Source organism: Mangifera indica, chromosome 7 (genome assembly GCF_011075055.1).
Source record: "Mangifera indica cultivar Alphonso chromosome 7, CATAS_Mindica_2.1, whole genome shotgun sequence".
Lineage (NCBI taxonomy): Eukaryota > Viridiplantae > Streptophyta > Magnoliopsida > Sapindales > Anacardiaceae > Mangifera > Mangifera indica.
In genome coordinates this window covers 15394585-15412250 of record NC_058143.1, presented here as the reverse complement: position 1 = coordinate 15412250, position 17666 = coordinate 15394585, and the positions used below count along the sequence as shown (strand labels likewise).

The 17666-nt window shown below is 33.1% G+C and overlaps 1 protein-coding gene across 3 annotated transcripts; it reads left to right on the top strand.

The window, feature by feature from the left end:
• Positions 1 to 2248: 2248 nt before the first annotated feature.
• On the top strand, positions 2249 to 17600 carry LOC123220758 (protein transport protein Sec24-like At4g32640). 3 transcript variants are annotated; one of them, XM_044643338.1, is made up of 25 exons: positions 2249 to 2536; positions 2864 to 3818; positions 4655 to 4885; positions 5057 to 5131; positions 5257 to 5355; positions 6118 to 6229; positions 6717 to 6844; positions 7323 to 7442; positions 7917 to 7997; positions 8530 to 8607; positions 8770 to 8862; positions 10436 to 10490; positions 10955 to 11031; positions 11812 to 11883; positions 12039 to 12122; positions 12857 to 12976; positions 13087 to 13155; positions 13322 to 13399; positions 13529 to 13667; positions 14379 to 14543; positions 15351 to 15496; positions 15588 to 15767; positions 16295 to 16383; positions 16527 to 16558; positions 17033 to 17600. In XM_044643338.1, exons 2-25 carry the CDS (start codon positions 2919 to 2921, stop codon positions 17137 to 17139), a joined length of 3330 nt encoding a protein of 1109 aa, XP_044499273.1. In that variant the 5' UTR covers positions 2249 to 2536; positions 2864 to 2918; the 3' UTR covers positions 17140 to 17600. The 3 variants fall into 3 exon arrangements, with proteins under 3 accessions (XP_044499273.1, XP_044499274.1, XP_044499272.1); XM_044643339.1 differs by having other exon boundaries at positions 2812 to 3818; positions 5060 to 5131; XM_044643337.1 differs by having other exon boundaries at positions 2812 to 3818.
• Positions 17601 to 17666: the final 66 nt, after the last annotated feature.

The following is a 17666-nucleotide window of genomic DNA, read 5'->3' as shown; positions in this document are numbered from 1 at the left end:
TAATTGCTACTTACCTATTGTATTTCATGTAAATCCTCTTCGCATCCTAAAATGAAATTGAAGTGTAGAGGATAATGCATTGACAAATTATTGTTAATCAACTGTTTAATGTTTTTATTGATATAATAAAAGTGACAAGATCACATATACTTGTTGTCAATGCAACAACAAAAATTAATATGACTACTAAATACTTTATTTAAATTATAACTGGTTTATTATTACACGCCAAAAATGTAATATGCTTATTAGGTCAAAGGATACTATTCTTCGAAGATGAAATATAAGAAATCAAATAAACATAAATAATGATGATAATAAAATGATTGAAAAATTCACGCTATTTAATATTATTCTAAAAGCGATATGACCCTTAAAGAAACTAAAGCCCTTGAAATTAAATAAACCTCTAAAAGATATGAAAATGAGAATAAGGAAATCTATATAAGTGATGTCTATACAATAAAGATGTGGATGTGTAATTGTAAAAAAATTAACATTAATGATGTATTCTCATTTATAGTGATTACTGAAATTATAAATGTTGATGATTTTGAACTATATACTAAAATGAAGGTAGACAAAAACATAATTAGCTTAAATGGAAAAAATCAATTAAAAACAAATTTGGTTTTTTTTGTAAAACATCAAGTATTTGAGTCCATAATCTAAACACTAAAAATGTCCAACTCTTTAAATACAAATGATTGTCTGTAAGGAAAATAAATTAATAAAATGATATTATTAGATATAAAACAAAACTTGTGTCTAAGGTTTTTTCCAAGGGCTTAGCATAAAATTTAATTATATAGATTCACTTGTGATAGATATAATTACATTAAAATATTTAATCACATAATATTAATTAGCTTAACAATCTCAAAATGAATGGATATACCTCTAATTGATGTATTGTATGAAACTTTTTGAAAGAATTTAAATTGTTTAAAACAAAAATGGACAATCTAAAAGATATGTACTCAATCAAGTTATAAATATCATTTTACGAAATAAAATAATCCAAAAAATTGCAATACAATCACTTTAGTGAATATATGATAAAAGAGGATTATATGAATGATCTGATATGCTCATCTGTTTTTATAAAAAAATCATAATCGAGATTTGTTATTGTAACAATATATTGATGATATGTATTTAATTACAACTTTTGAAAAACATATATAAGCTATTTAATACTTGAAAATAAAATTTGAGATGAAATATTTGGAGAATCCATATATTATCTTGGTTTGCAAATCAAATATATTTAAAATAGAATATTTATTTACTGATTAACATATTTTGAGAAATTGTAAAAACGTTTTAATATGGATAAAATTTATCTTTTGAACATTTTAATTATTGTTCGGTTTTTTTATCCTATAAAAGACTCTTTTTTCTTCCTAAAGAAGAAAATAAAAAAAATACTCACCCTAAAATAACTTTTCTTAATGTTATTGATGCCCCATTATATTTGGCTTTGCCAAATATATTCTTATTAGTGAATTTATTAGCTCAATTTAGTTTTACATCAACCCGTTGACAATGAAACAAAATCAAATATTTATTTCGTTACTTATATACAACTCGAGATTTGTGATTATTTATTATGTTTAATCTTATAAAACTGTTAGTTTGGTTAGATGTGTAAATATTGATTATCTTTTTTAACTCTTATAAAATCCATTGAAACATAATATATTTTCATTTATAATGACACAACAATATTATGACGTTTCACCAAACAAACTTACATTACAACATCTTCAAATTATTTAAAGGTTCTAATCTTTCATGAAATTAGGCAAAAAATGTATATGGTTATGATTTATCATCTCTCATATTTAAAACGCATGTAACCTTCATTCTATAATAGACATTTTTTATATATTATATGAAGATAATACAATTTATATTGTTTAAATTAGAGAATGATATATTAAAAAAGATAAAATCAAATATAATTCACTAAAATTTTTTTACACTCACAAACTTTAATAAAATCAAAAGATTGATGTTAAATAAATACGTTTTAATAATACCCTTACAAACTTAACAATATATACATTTAAAAAATTGGTATATAATATGCATTCATTAGAAAAACAAATTCTTAAAGTAATATATTAGATCAATTTTGTACTATATTATTTTTTCCTTAATTAGTTTTGTGCTGCTGAATTTTTCTAGCAAAGTTTCCAATCATTCTTTATATGACATTAGATAACTTTGGTTTTTATCCTAATCGAAGCCTCTGTTTCCTTTGTTCCAAACGCTTAAAATTTCCTATCCATTCATGCACATATATACATATACAGGTACATTCATCCACGCTACAACCGTTACTAGACAAACCCGCCTTCCTCTTCAATCTTTTGTTCACTCTAACCAACCTGGGATCTCTCTATTTTCTCCCTTTTTTTTTTTTTTTAAAATCCTAATCACTAAATTATTCCATCTCTCTTAAACCCTAATCTCAATTCTTTCCGATCTATATATCTTTGTCTTCCCTTACCAGATTGGCAGATACAAGGTTTGCTTTTTTGTCTCTTCTCAATCCTGTTGAAAAAAGTTTCAACTTTTTTGTTGTTTGCGTTGTACATTATGAAAAGATATATTTTTTAGGTGAATTGTGTTGGTTTTAATTGAGTGATGAGTTTTTTGATGGGTTGATTTTTTGTTGGGAGGAGAAAGTTAATTGCTTTTATTGTGTATGCTTGATAAATTTTTGTAAATTTTGATTGCAATATATGTTTTTATGTGTGAGTTTATTTGGGTTTTGATTTGTTTTTTAATTGCTGTTGATAGGTGGGTTTGTATTTGGATCGTCGTTGATGAGTGGTTGATAAAGAGTTTTCAGGTGGGTATTGCTTGTTAAGAATAAGGAATTAAGGTTGACCTGATAGATCACAAATATGGCAGCTCCTATGCCTCCAGGGGCACCAAGGCAACGTCCACCATCACTAGCAAATTATAACCCTAATTTGCAGCAAAATCCTAATGCATTATCAGATAATTTCCAAAATCTGAATATAAATCGTCCTGTTGTGATGCCGAATTCTACTCCTAGAGCAGCCCCATTTTCCCAAACACCAGCATTTCCTTCTGCAACCCCTTCACCATCCATGTCCCACCAAGGCCCTCCACCTCCCAATGTGGTTCCAAGATCTATGGGAACCCAGCAACCTGCATTGTCCCCAGATGTGGCCCTTCGTCCTGCTGTTCCTCCAGCAGGCCAATCTTTTCCTTTTGGTGGTAGACCCCCTTCTGGGTCTTTGCCCTCTTCAATGGGTGGTGGTGGCCCAGTTGGGGTTCCTCCTTCTGGGGTGCCTCGAGCTGGCACTATACCGTCTTCAGGTATATTGGGTGGTCCATTTGCACCACCTCCAGGTGCTAGACCTTTTGCATCTTCTTTGTCCTCGAGTAGTGGTATGAATGTACCCCCTTCAAGCGCACAGGGTGGTTGGACAAGTAACGGGCCACTGTCTCATGCTGCTTCAGGGGCTGCACCAGCTGGACCACGTTTTCCTATGCAAAGTAGTGCAATGCAAATGCAAACACCTCCTCTCGGTCCCCCATCAATGGTGACATCAGCTCGGTCTCCTCCACAATCTTCAAGTATGCAGTTTCCTTTGGCCAGTGCAGGGACTAGTTCCTCTACGGTTCCTCCTGTGCAGCCGGCAATGCCACTCTCAGGTCCGCCTCAAGGTGTGCCACCATTTTCAAGGGCACCGCCATTTTCAGCAGCACCTCCACAAGGTGTACCACGACCTCAAGGTTCTCCTTTTGGGCCACAGACATGGGAAAGTCGGCAGGTCAGCTTTTAAATCTTCATATTTTATGTTTTTCAGGAGTTTTTAACTAAATCATGATAAATGTGTTATGGTTCATGTTCAGTTCTAATTAAAGCTAGCTCACCCAAGAAATATGCAGCTGTATATACGTATATTTAAGTATTGGTAGTTTCTGTTCTCTCACTTAATTTGGGAGTTCTTAGTTTTCAAAATTAATTAAAATTTGTGGTGAAAGTTTCAGTAAGAACTTAGGCAATTTGCATTATTATATGGAAATTAGGGGGGATTGTCGTTGTACAGAGGTGCATGAAATTTACATAAGATTAGACTGCCTGTTTGACTATAAAGCATGGGATGCACATGGAAGGATAAATATATAAATAAATGGTGTATAAATTTAGAAAAGCAGGGTAAATATAATGTCAAGCTTTCCAAGAAAAAATGGAATATTACAGATTATACCATGTTCTTCTATATCTGGAAACTATATCTAAGTGCTTCTGTTGCATACAGATTGTTCAACTTTCTGCCTGAAACTTAAATTTAGTTCTCTACCGTAATTGAATTATGAGAATAATTTTCTAAGCTGTAACTGAACTATGGGAGATTTTGGTACAACAAGCTTCCCTTGCAATGATTTCTTGTTTGTGTTTACCTTCTCTTGCTCATTGGGATGATTTCTTGTTTTAACTTCACTATAATTTTGGGCCAAAGTACATGAGAATTGCATAAATAACTAACGATTTACATGATCTAGAATACATTTATTTTTTTTCTCTATGTTGCATTACACCTTGAATACATTTGTTTTTTCTCGGATCTCTGATCTAGAATTTAACCATTCTGGGTTGCTATAGGTTGGTCTATCTCCTCCAATTCCTGGTTCATTTCAGCCACCTAAAATGTTTGGTATGCCCCCACCACTACCGACTCAGTCGATGACGACTATACCCCCTGCTACAGGTCAAAGTGGAGGTCCTGTTGCAGCTTCTTCGAAGATAGATCCCCAACAAATTCCGCGGCCCATTCCAAGTTCTCTGGTGGTCATGTATGACACTCGTGATGGAAATCAATCAAGCACTCCTCCGGTATTATTCTTTTTAGGTTCTATTTTCCTTATTTATCCTTGCTTTCATTTTATCTCTGGTAATTTCACTTCTGCTCATGTTACCTGCTTGTTGCTAAGAGATTCTCATTTTTATTTTGAATATCTATTTATTCCTTTGCCTTTACTGATAATTTTTATGCATTTTATATAGCAGGCAACAAGTGATTACATTGTCAGAGACACTGGAAACTGTAGTCCACGATACATGAGGTGTACCATAAGCCAGGTTAAAATCAAGTTTTAAATGCATAGGCTGTCAATCTGTCTGTAGTTTTTGCCTCCATTAACTATTGACTCTTTGTCTTTAGAACTTATAACTTTTGGATTGATATGGATTTATTGCTTGAACAGATACCGTGCACTAATGACCTTCTGGCAACATCTGGCATGCAGTTGGCTCTTTTGGTCCAACCTTTGGCCCTTCATCATCCTTCTGAGGAGGCTATCCAAGTAATGTTGATTTCTGCCTTTTGTATTTGTAAATGCAATACTCTAGGTCTATTTGTTTCTTAGTTCAATAACTTTTGGTTAGTAGATTATGAATTTATGTGTGAAGCTCCATAGTTTACTAAGAATGCAGTCTAACATTTTACATCACAATTGAGAACTTAAGGAAAAAAACTTGACTTGTTTGAAGACAACAAAAACATCAATTTTTTGGGTGCACGTGTGACAGTGATGACTTTTGAGCATTTTTATTGAGCTATTTAGATGTGCATAGCTATGAGAGGAATCAAATGTATTTTATTACTACATTTGTTTAGAATTTGTGGGGTTTTGTGGGAAGGGCTATATATAATAATACTACATTTCTCTGTAAAATGATTAGTAAATCCATTGTGCTTATGCACTGGGTTGAATTGGGCACTGATGCTGTACCCCAAAACTTCTTAGCGGTTAGGGACTTTGTGGGACATAATGTCCTGGCTCCCAGGTAGGTAACCTTAAAGGAGATTTGAATATCTAACCTCTTAGTTGGAAAGTTAGGGTTATGCCATTTGATTTTGAATAACATTAAGCTTTTGATAACACAAAATGATGCTACTTATTTTATTTTATGAGTGGAGGAATTTAATTTATTGTTTGCTTCCAGATAAGTTCCATGAGTTTTCATATTGCTGAAAAGTTCCAAAAATTACATCTGCTTGTTCATTTACTGCAATTGTTGAAAGGAATTAGTTTCAACATCTCATCAACATTTTCTTGTGATAGGTTGTTGATTTTGGAGAAAGTGGTCCTGTACGATGCTCTCGTTGCAAGGCCTACATAAATCCTTTTGTGAGGTTCATTGATCATGGAAGGCGGTTCATCTGCAATTTGTGTGGTCAGTGTAAATAATCATTGTCTTCTAATTATTATCTTGTAGTTTTTTGTGTTTATATAGGTTTGGAAGATGTCATGTAGAGTGGAGATTTTCTTTGCTACTTTATATTTTTTGGAACAACTCTTCTTTGTTGATAATGTATTGTTCACATTGTTTGGAAGTTTTAGCCTTTTCAATTAGGACCAAAATGTAGTAGCTTGAAAAGACCCCAGGTTTGGATCTGATTATTATTATTATTATTTTGAGATCATAATCTGTTACCAGGTTCTATAGATTCCAGATGACACTTCGAACCTTTTCAAAACAATGTGATTGAAAATTTATATTATAGTTGCTGGCTTACAGAGAGCCCCTAGTATGTTGTTGGAGGGTCCTCATTGTATGCAAGTACTAATAGCATTTGTAATCTGCTATATATTTTTTTTTGACAGCTGGAGAGAGGTGGTGTCTTGTAAAATAAATATGCTCTTTTTTATCCTTTTTGCAGGATTTACTGATGAAACTCCCCCTGATTACCACTGCAATCTAGGTCCTGATGGTAGGCGTAGAGATGCTGATGAAAGACCTGAGCTTTGTCTGGGAACAGTTGAATTTGTTGCTACAAAGGAGTACATGGTCAGCTAATTAATCAGATTTATGACATTAAAAAATGTTGCTTCCTATATTCTTTTTCCCACTTATTAGTTTTATCCTATGACATTCCCTGTAAATGATTGGCATGGTGGGTGGTTGCCAAGATGGTGTGTTTTGACATCTGTACTTTATCACTTTAGGCACCTGTGTACATATCAACCATATATAACTAATTGGCCTTCTGATGGAAGAGTCATTTTGCTTGCCAACCATACAATTAAGAATCTACATGGTGTGATTTTGCCATGCCAGTTTAGAGCCCATAAATTAGGATCAGTTTATATTTTTCTACTATTATAAAAGGTACAGTAGGCGCTGCATGTAGTTTTCATTTAGTCTTTATTTTGTAACTCTTTATGTTATTCTTAAGACAGTAGGTGCAGGATGTATTATTAATATTATTTTTTGTTCTCTTTTCTAGGTCCAATGTATGTTTTTCAATTTTTTGATCTTATTCCAGGTGCGTGATCCTATGCCGGCTGTGTATTTCTTCCTTATTGATGTCTCATTGAATGCTATACAAACTGGTGCAACTGCTGCTGCTTGCAGTGCAATTAGTCAAGTTATTTCCGATCTTCCTGTGAGTATGTCTAATTAAAGAAGTATATTGACCTGGTCCCTTACACATTGTAAATAAGATTCTATAAAATCAATTTTAACCTCAATTTCTGTTAAGTTTGTAGTCTAACTCTTCAAGTAATCAAGAAATTAGGATTTCTTGGCACTTTCTTGTGTTTCATATTTTTTTTTCTTGGTCATATGGAGACATGGTGTTGGCACAAAGCTGCACACACTAGATCATTGGGTTTTCACACTTTAAATTATTATTATTATTATTATTATTGTTATTATTTAATGCTATTCTCATAATCATTTTCCCAATTTCATAACATGGCTTATCTGACATCCTTGTGATTATGCATTCAAACCGCAATTGTATTTTTAAGTTATAAAAATCCATCCTTGTTTGTTTACTCTAGGTACCTTTCACTCCTACAGCTGTAAAAGACAAGGAAATTTCAGTGACTTGAATTTGATGTTTCTGTTTCTGCAGGAAAGTCCTCGGACTTTGGTGGGAATCGCAACATTTGATTCCACAATCCATTTTTACAATTTGAAACGTGCACTACAGCAGGTTGATAATAGAAATTTTAGCTATTGACTTGACTCATTATTTTTCCTGCCAGGATATATCTTTAAGTTCTTTACTTTTTTCTCTTGTAAAATTCTTATAGCAAAAAGAAAAATATTTTTATATGTGGATACTTGCTGGGTTTTGTTCTGTGCCATCTCATAGCAATTTTTTTTATGCATGCTCTTTTTCTAGAATGAAGAATTTTAATCATCATCAGTATGCAATCCAGTCTTGACTTCTGATGTAGAACTCCTGATTTTTTGTATTCTTTTATTGCCATCTTAAACATGAATACAAGGATGCATAATATCTTATGTTGTTAGAAATTTTAAGGCTACTTATAAGAGGACAATCACATAAAAAGGAGATTAGTATTGTCATTGGGCTTTTCTATTTGCAATTCTGTTTAATAACTATACGTACTTTGGTCATTGTTGGGCTGTGATAAAAATTAGTTTGTCTTTTGTATTTATATAATTACTGTACATGAAAGGTTTTTCAGACTGAGTTTGGTTCAAGCTATGTTTTGCAGCCATTGATGCTCATTGTCCCTGATATAGAAGATGTTTATACTCCTCTGGAATCTGATATCATTGTTCCACTTTCTGAGGTTAGCTCCTAAGATTTTTAGGTTAATCTATGTTTTCTGTTGAAGATTTTAAAGTCCATGAAGAGATATTTCAAAACTACTTATTAGTTGGTCTGATGCTTGTTTTGAAGAATTTCTTAATTGCCTTTCGGTAATATTGTTGCTTTTCCTATGTGGATTTAGTGCCGGCAACATTTGGAGATTTTGCTGGAAAGTATTCCATCCATGTTTCTAAACAATAGAACTGCTGAATCAGCTTTTGGTGCAGCTGTCAAGGTATGCGATTTTGTATATTGGTATAATGTACATTCATGGCATGTATTCTCTGTTTTTCTAGTTAAAAACCAAGGCATAATAAAAATATAGTAGAACATGAATGTAGTTTGCTAACTTCATCATGGCGGTGATGCCTAGTTTCATCTTTGAAAAACTGTAATATCCGTCAATTTACCTAATCTGAAAAAGCAATGCCTCATTTGGTGTTTTTGTATCTCAAAGCAGGTTTTAATCTAATAACCTGGCCCACAGAAAAAAAGGAATAAAAGAATATATTTTCGATTTAAATCATTTCCAATGGTTAATTGAAATTAATGCTTAGTACTTAAATACAGATGGTTAAGTACTATTCAGTACCTGATTAGCTTGTCTTTCCTTGCCTAAATGTGGACTAATTAGGATCCTATAACATTGTGTTACAATCCCAAGTACACGGTATAAAACTTGGACTACATATTGGAAAGCATGAGCTTATGATGTAGGATTTATATAGTTTTGGTCTCCTAAATCTCAACAACTAGTTTTTGAGGCGTGGTTATTCTAAATTTCATATTATTTGAAATTTGGTATTAGAGCCACCATCATTTCTTTTAAATGCAATTGTGCGATGCGGATGGTGATGTTAACACTGTAGTGTTTGCTTGGGGCTAACACGGAGCTATCACACAACCAACCCACTTGGGCATTGAGGCTGTGAAACGTGATGGTTGTTATGATCTTAAGTGAAAGGTATGAGACTTGAATTCCACAGTAGAAAGTATAAGCTTTTGATGTGGGTTTATATGACTTTGACTTCTCTAATCTCAATAATTAGTTTTTTGGTTATGGTTCTCTCAAAGTTCATATCATTTGATATCAAAGTCACTATCACGTCTCCTAAATGTAGTGTGACACAAGTGGTGATGTAACATTGTAGTATTTACCTTGCACTAACATAGGTGATAGATAGCCCACGTGGGCATTGAGGTTGCAGAGTGTGATGGTATGTTACAATTTCAAGTAAAAAGTATGAGACTTGGATTCCATATCAAAAAATATTAGTTTTTGGTGTGAGATTTATTTGACTTTAGGCTCTCCGATCTTACCAACTAGCTTTTGTAGTGTGGTTCTTCTAACACGTTACAGTGTTGAAGTAATGTTCAACACAAGGAGATAGTAAAATTAATACAATATCTGGATGTTTTTAGAAAAAAGTTATGATATTTTTTGAAAAAGCAAGTCTACTACAATATTTGTGCAGACCTAAAAATTTTTTTCTTTTGTAAAATTTTTGGCTTTCATAAGAAAACATTAAATCAGATTTTGGCCTTTTTTATTGTATTAGTGAACAAAATATGTTTCTTGTTATTAAATTTTTATTTTTTGGCTGCAGCTATGTTTTCATTTCTTGATGAAAATAATCGAAGCTTATATTTCATATTCCCTTGCATTTATTTTCCTTGCTACTGCGGTATATATATATATATCAGTTAAATCATGAAACTTGAATGTCCACACACATATTATAGAAGTGCTACATATTGACTGATGGCAGCATATATTTAGATACTTAAGCTTTTGTCTTCTGTTTCAGGCTTCTTTCTTGGCTATGAAGAGTACTGGGGGCAAACTTTTAGTTTTTCAATCAGGCAAGTTGATATGCAGTTCTATCAGTTTCTAATTATTTTTATATCAAAATTTATTATTCTCTCTGCTTAGTTGTTCATGGTTGCATATGATTTAGTGTATGGCTGCATGAAGTTGAGACTCGCTATTATTAAATGACATATTCATTTGATATGAATGCTTAACCAATAATTCCTTAAGTGATATATTCCTGCATTGGAAAGAAGCTGTGTAAGCATTTCCATCTCTTTCCGGTACAACTTGTCTTGACATATTTGCCATCATTTCTTTTATGTTTTAGTCAATCATGGAAGCATTTATATGTATTTCTCAACATTTCATTCATATTTTAATTCAGTATGTGGAAGCATTCTGCTGTCAGCTTGGTTACTCTTCTTTTTAATGGATCTTTATTTCGTGCAACCTGGAAAAATTGCTGCAATGAAACAATTATTGTTCTAATAAATATTGTACTATAAATTTGCAGTCTTGCCTTCAGTTGGTGTTGGAGCCCTTTCTGCTAGAGAGGCTGAGGGAAGAAGTAATGTCTCTGCTGGAGAAAAGGTAAAATATCTTATATGTTGTTTTTACTCCTGCCAATTGTTTTTTCCTGGGTTATAATACCATGTATTTTTGCTTTTTGTGAATGAGTATTGTATTTAGATGATAACAGGTATCTATTATCTAAACTATGCACATTTGTGGGGTGTAAACTCCTGCACTGGGAGTGGGGTTGTCTAGTTAAGAGCCTTGCATACCAATAGCTAATTTTTTATGATGTGGTTACCCTTAAACTGTTTTGAGGACTAATCTTGTTTTTCCTGACAGTTGGCCTGAATTTACTTTATTTGCTACCTTGTTTAAATGATTGGTTTAACTGCAGCTGCGTCGCAGTTTGTTTTTTTTTTTTTAATATTACCAAATGTTAGAAGTTTACTGCATCATTGTATTGTGAATTAGAGAAAAACAAAGGACTGAATGAACAGCCCAGATGCAACCATGAGGTAGGTCCTGTTCTGTCACAATCAAGGATGGTAATCGAGAGGGCCGTGTACGTCTAAGTGGAGAATATTAGACTATGTGAGAGCAAGTTGTTACACTTAGTCTATAAAGTTTTTCTTTTTATTTTAAAATCATTAGGTCTGTTTTATTTGGATCATGATGTATAATGTTGGGTTTCCCTACTAGTTTTTCCTTTTTTGTTTGTTTTCATTAAGTAGTTAATTTGTCTTCTCTTCTTGATGATTCTGCACTGTCAGCATGAAATTCTAAGATTAATATTTTAACTGCAGATTATCATGAGGTTTAATATGAGGTTTTATGCTTTGTCTTTAATTATTTCAGGAAGCACACAAACTACTGCAACCAGCAGATAAAACTTTGAAGGCTATGGCAATTGAGTTTGCTGAATATCAGGTGAACTTAACTGGCTTCTATTTACTCGGTTATGATTAATATATATATATATATATATACACACACACATACATACATACATACATGTATGTATGTATGTAAGCTGGTGATCATGAATATATTGAGCTCACTGTTTTTGTTTCAACATGTTCCAGGTCTGTGTAGATGTCTTTCTAACAACTCAGACTTATGTAGACATTGCTTCCATCTCTGTCATCCCAAGGACTACTGGAGGACAGGTATTTTCTGGCTATTTGACTGTAATTTGTATTCTCAGAAAGTGATCTGCATTTGGTCCTTTTAGTGTCAATGCTGTGTCCTAACTGAAATTAACTCTAACTTGCATACTTTACTTCTTATGCAAGTTCTCCCTTTGTAATGACCAGTGAAAGAAACATGAAATTGAAGGATATCTCCAGGATTTGTCATTTATTCATGTTAAAATAAGTGCTACTGGATGCAGAATCAGTAGAATTTTCCACTTTTTCTTTTTTATTCCAACTTTAAGGTTCTGTTCACAATCATGAAGTTGCATCTAAAAAAATCATATTTTCTTCTATGAAACAAGAGAACAAAAGTTCATTTTTTTGCATAAAAAATTTAAAAAGATAAAAGTGTACTGTTTTGAATGTCCACTAAGATCCAAGAGGTTTACAATGTAAAACTTCCAGTTCTTAACAGGTGAAAAGTTACAAACAGAGAAAAAGGACTTGGCCAGAAAGGATGTCCTATGAGATCCTCACAACTGAAAAAAAAGGTCCCAGGCACTTCTTATAAGAAAAGAGAAAATTTTAATTTCTTATTGAGTTACCAAGGATTTGGGATTGTAGGAAAAATTTTAAAAAATTAAGTAAATCAAATCTGACCGTTTCTTCTGCTTCTTGTCCCCCCACCCCCTTTAAGGCAACCAAAATATATCCTTGTGTCTTTGACTTATTTCATGTGACTTAACATGTTTATTACTCCCTTCCAGGTTTACTATTATTACCCATTTTCAGCTCTTGCTGATCCTGCAAAACTTTACAATGATCTTAGATGGAATATAACAAGGCCCCAAGGCTTTGAGGCAGTAATGCGTGTGAGATGCAGCCAGGTAGTCTTTTAGGGTTTTTAATTTTTCTTCTTTACTATCTGAGGCAACTGGTATCTGTTCCTAAAAATGGTTTTATTTTTGTAAGTTGATTTTTGAATAATCTTTTTTAGGGTATTCAAGTTCAAGATTACTATGGGAACTTTTGCAAACGCATTCCAACAGACATTGACCTACCTGCGGTTTGTACATTTCTATCAAACTATATTGTCTTTGAATCCTTGCATTTAGTTTTCCTGATTCCCATCCCTATTGCAATTGTTTATATGTTTTACTGAACTAAGCATATTTTGGTAGCTATTTTCATCTTGATTTATGAACCAGGAAGCCGTCTTGTCTGTTGTGCAGATTGATTGTAACAAAGCTATCATGGTAACCTTAAAGCATGATGATAAATTGCAGGATGGTTCAGAATGTGCTTTTCAGGTACATACTTCCAACAATATGTCTTCGCTTTAAAACTATGTTATCTGTTAGTGTAAGTTGATGTTTGTGTGGTCTGTTAATGTTTAGAAGATAAAATTTCTTATTTTTAATTGTATTTCCATCATTCAGTGTGCCCTTCTTTACACCACTGTGTATGGCCAAAGAAGAATTCGAGTTACAACTTTATCCTTGCCGTGCACCAGTAATTTAAGTAATCTTTACCGCTCAGCTGATTTGGATACTCAATTTACATGTTTCATGAAGCAAGGTATTTGGTTTTATTTTGTAGATTCTCTTTGCTATCATGTTTCAACTTCCAGTATGTTTGAGACCTCCTGCAATTCTCAACCAAACCCATCAATAACACAAAATAACGATCTGATTATATTATAATCAATATCACTTAGCAAGTGAACAATTTAGACATGCCTACTACAATCAGACTATTCTCTACCCAAAATAGTCAACAAATTGCTAATTCCAGCAGTTCGACAAGCCAGAGACCTCCCTTCCAGCTAAAAGCTGTCCAAAACCCTGTAAACAATATCCTTCCCCTAACAAACCTCACAGCTCACTAATATATTTTCTAAATCCCGACTTCTATTCTTTTCTCTTGCTGTCACGTTGGTCACCCTTTTTCCAAGAATCTTCTATAACTTTTGCCCTGCAACCAATTTCTTCCCCTACCTGGCCTTTCCTTTCTTCTGGTGTGGACTGTGAGAGGGCTACCACTATATCATTCTGTTATGTACATTTTCCAGTTTGTGACAGCCATTTTTCTTATTTTCTAATGGTTTTCAAATCATGAATATGAGTAAAATATACATAATTTTTAATTCATATTCTACAGATTTAAAAGTGAGCATTACATGCTCTTTTCCCAACTTTGTTTTGTTTTATTTTCACACTAACTCCAGTCAAGTTGTCACTCTGTTAGTAGGAACTCACTATGATTCATTTTTCCTTAATTTCTTTGTAGCGGCAAATGAAATTCCTTCCACCCCACTAGTGACTGTGCGAGAACAGATGATGAACCTTTGTGTCAATGCTCTGGTTTCATATCGTAAATTCTGTGCTACTGTATCATCGTCTGGACAACTTATTCTACCAGAGGCTCTCAAGCTTTTGCCTTTATACACCCTTGGTATGTGCTTATCTGTGCATTCTAATTTGTTCATAAGTTATGAATGAAGTAATGCTGTATCCAGCAATAATCATTAAGAACTTGTTTAGATCTAACAATTTCCATGTGCTACATATTTTATACTTTGTAAGGGTAAGTGTGGCCCGCCCAATGGTTTGAAGAATATATTTGTATGCTTTCTGCTGCTTGTGTGAGCCAGGTTTTCTTGGCACAATAATTAACAGCCATCATATTTATTATTTGGGATGGATGCACTTCTTAGAATTCTTGCATTCAACGTGGTCTGCTGGTCCTCACTTTATCCTACTTTTTCTTAGTTTCTTGTCATAAAAGATAGAGCATCTATTCTTGAATAAACATATTTTCCTTGTTATTTTTAGCCATTGTTTTTTTCCTTGGGAAGAGCGTATAGTTGGGATAGGGAGCATTGAAGTCTATGTGATTGTCATTGTCAGTATAGCCACCGATTTAAAGCATTCTAGGCATCTTCAAAATTATTTTACATGATAATTCTTGAAAGATTATGCTGGTTGGAGATGCGTAACATGTAAATAAATTGAATGGAATGAATTTACGTAGACTTCCTTTTTTCTCTAAATCATAGTGGTACAAGATCTTGAATCACTTTTAGATCAATGTTCATTTTTACTGTTATATATCACATGGAAAAGTTATGGCTAAACTCAGCATGCCTCTAACATTGGAGAATCTGAATTTGTGTGATGTATTATCATTTATCACTTTTGTTAAAGTTAAATATTGAAGGATGAACATGGGTTGACTAGTTTAGTTATTTGTTTTTTTCAGCATTAATTAAAAGTACAGGATTGAGTAGTGATGGAAGAATAGATGATCGTTCATTTTGGATAACACATGTTTCCTCTGTTTATATTCCTTTGGCGGTCCCATTTGTGTACCCAAGGATGGTGGCTATCCATGACCTTGACTCACAGGTTTTTTTAATTTTAATGTCAAGCTTACTTTATGTTCATAGTGTTTAAAATATGTTTCTAAACTCTTGAATAACATACTTCTATATGACAGGGGGAAGGTGGATCTCCTATTCCTCCCTTTCTACCTCTTTCTAGTGAACACATTAGTGATGAGGGAATTTATCTTCTGGAGAACGGTGAGGATGCTTTAATATATATTGGGAGCTCAGTGGATTCAAATATTTTGCATCAGCTGCTTGGCATCAATTCAGTTCAAGAAATTCCAACTCAGGTAATTCAATCTTAATACTGCAGAATATAAAATCCTTGCCTTTAGATTTTTATTATTATCAATTTGTGGTAAGTTATGACCGTGTCTTGGATATAAGGCACTGGGCACCAGAACTTTGTCCTTCAGACTTAATTTAATTTAGTATCTGGTGGAGCAGAGGTCTATTAGTTGACTGCAGCATATGAACAGCCATGAAAACTTATTATTTGATTTAGAAATTTTTTAGTGTTTTTATTCAGGGAAACTGAATTTAAAGGTAAAGCCTACATTCCAAAGGTCTGTAATTTGATAATATGCCAAATCAAGAAAGGAGCAAATTTTCTCAGAATGAAATTTCATTTGAAGCCATGTATATTAGACTACAGTGCCAATAGTAACCTGGATCTCAGATTTAGTTTTCTACTGGAGTACCTTTTATTTATTTATTTTGTTTCTGTTATTGTCCTTTCCCTCTTGCCCTGACGATATACTGGTTACCATTCTCATTGTGCAACTTTTCTTTCTGTGCTAATAATTTGTGTGTACAGTTTGTGCTTCAACAGTTCAATAATCCATTATCAAAGAGGCTAAATGAAGTGATAAATGAGATAAGGAGCCAAAGATGCTCTTACCTACGGTACTAATGATATAATTTGTTTAGTTTTTTCCATTTGAAGAAATGAAAAACAAATCTTTGAATTTCTAATTGAATATTTTATGTAACAATGCATCAGTTCAATGGAATAGTTTCTAATTTTTTCTTGTTTTCTATTCTTGCAGCTTAAAATTGTGCAAGAAAGGAGATCAATCAGGTCAGTGAATTAGAACTGCCCTTGTTTGTCTTGCCATTGACTCGCTAGTGTTAAGAAAATGTCACTCCATTATAGAAACTGTTATCCCACCTTGGATTGATCAGTACCCAGCCAAAGAACTTACTATTAGTGATTTGGTATCTGATGATAGGACTCCCACTAGAGTTCAGCTCATTAGATGTCAGTTCTTCTGTTTCTATAATGCATTAAATTAAATTACTAACATTTTCATAACTGTTCATTCTGATAAATTTAATCAAGGAACTTATATAAGCCCCAACCTGCAGCTAAGTCTGGACTAAATTATCACACCCGCTTTTCATATTGGTCATGTAACTTGATTCTGCTGTCCATATGAATCTCTTGAGGCTTCTTCTTTTTTTTTTTTTGGGTTAATGATTGTAGTTTCATTACTTCTTACTGGGTTTATATTATGGTTTTGTTTTTTAATTATTGTTCATAATTGTTCCTTAGGGATGCTGTTCTTTTCGTATTTGGTGGAAGACAAGATTCCTACCGGGCAATCTTATGTTGAGTTCCTAATAAATATCCATCGGCAAATTCAAGTTAAAATGTCTTAATCATTTAATGCTTCTGCCATTGGTTTACAAGTTTTGATTGCCAACACAAAACCAAATGGAAAATCCAAAGAGAAGATGAATGTCTAGTTCTTGTCTTATACATGCACCAGGTATCAACATCATCTGATTTATGTTCTGTGGAGGAAGTTGGCTAAGTTTTGCAATGAGAGGTTTGAAAGTGTAGTCTACATTTGCGGTTGTTAATTGCTGGTAATAAAATATAGAGCTTAAATTTAACTATCTATTTACTCTTTTTTTTTTTTTTAATTTCCATCTCCCTGCAACCTCCCATTTGTACTGTTATAATCTCAGAAAGCTGGCGGGAAGGGGTCTTACAATAGACAAGTTTTGTTTTGTTTTTATATTACAGCCAATCTGATGTATTACATAAATAAGCTGCTATTTTGAATACATTATTTGATACATGATAAATAGACAATTAGTATTTGCAGTTTCAGTTATGCTAAACTCTTGCCAAATTTACTGTTATGTAAGATGAAGTGCAATTATATGAAATGGGAGTAAAA

Coding starts and splice junctions, on each gene's coding strand:
- LOC123220758 (XM_044643338.1), top strand. CDS start 2,919: ATGGCAGCTCCTATGCCTCCAGGGGCACCAAGGCAACGTCCACCATCA. Junction 11,032..11,811: donor ATGTCTCTGCTGGAGAAAAG/GTAAAATATCTT, acceptor TAATTATTTCAG/GAAGCACACAAACTACTGCA. Junction 12,123..12,856: donor CAAGGACTACTGGAGGACAG/GTATTTTCTGGC, acceptor ACTCCCTTCCAG/GTTTACTATTATTACCCATT.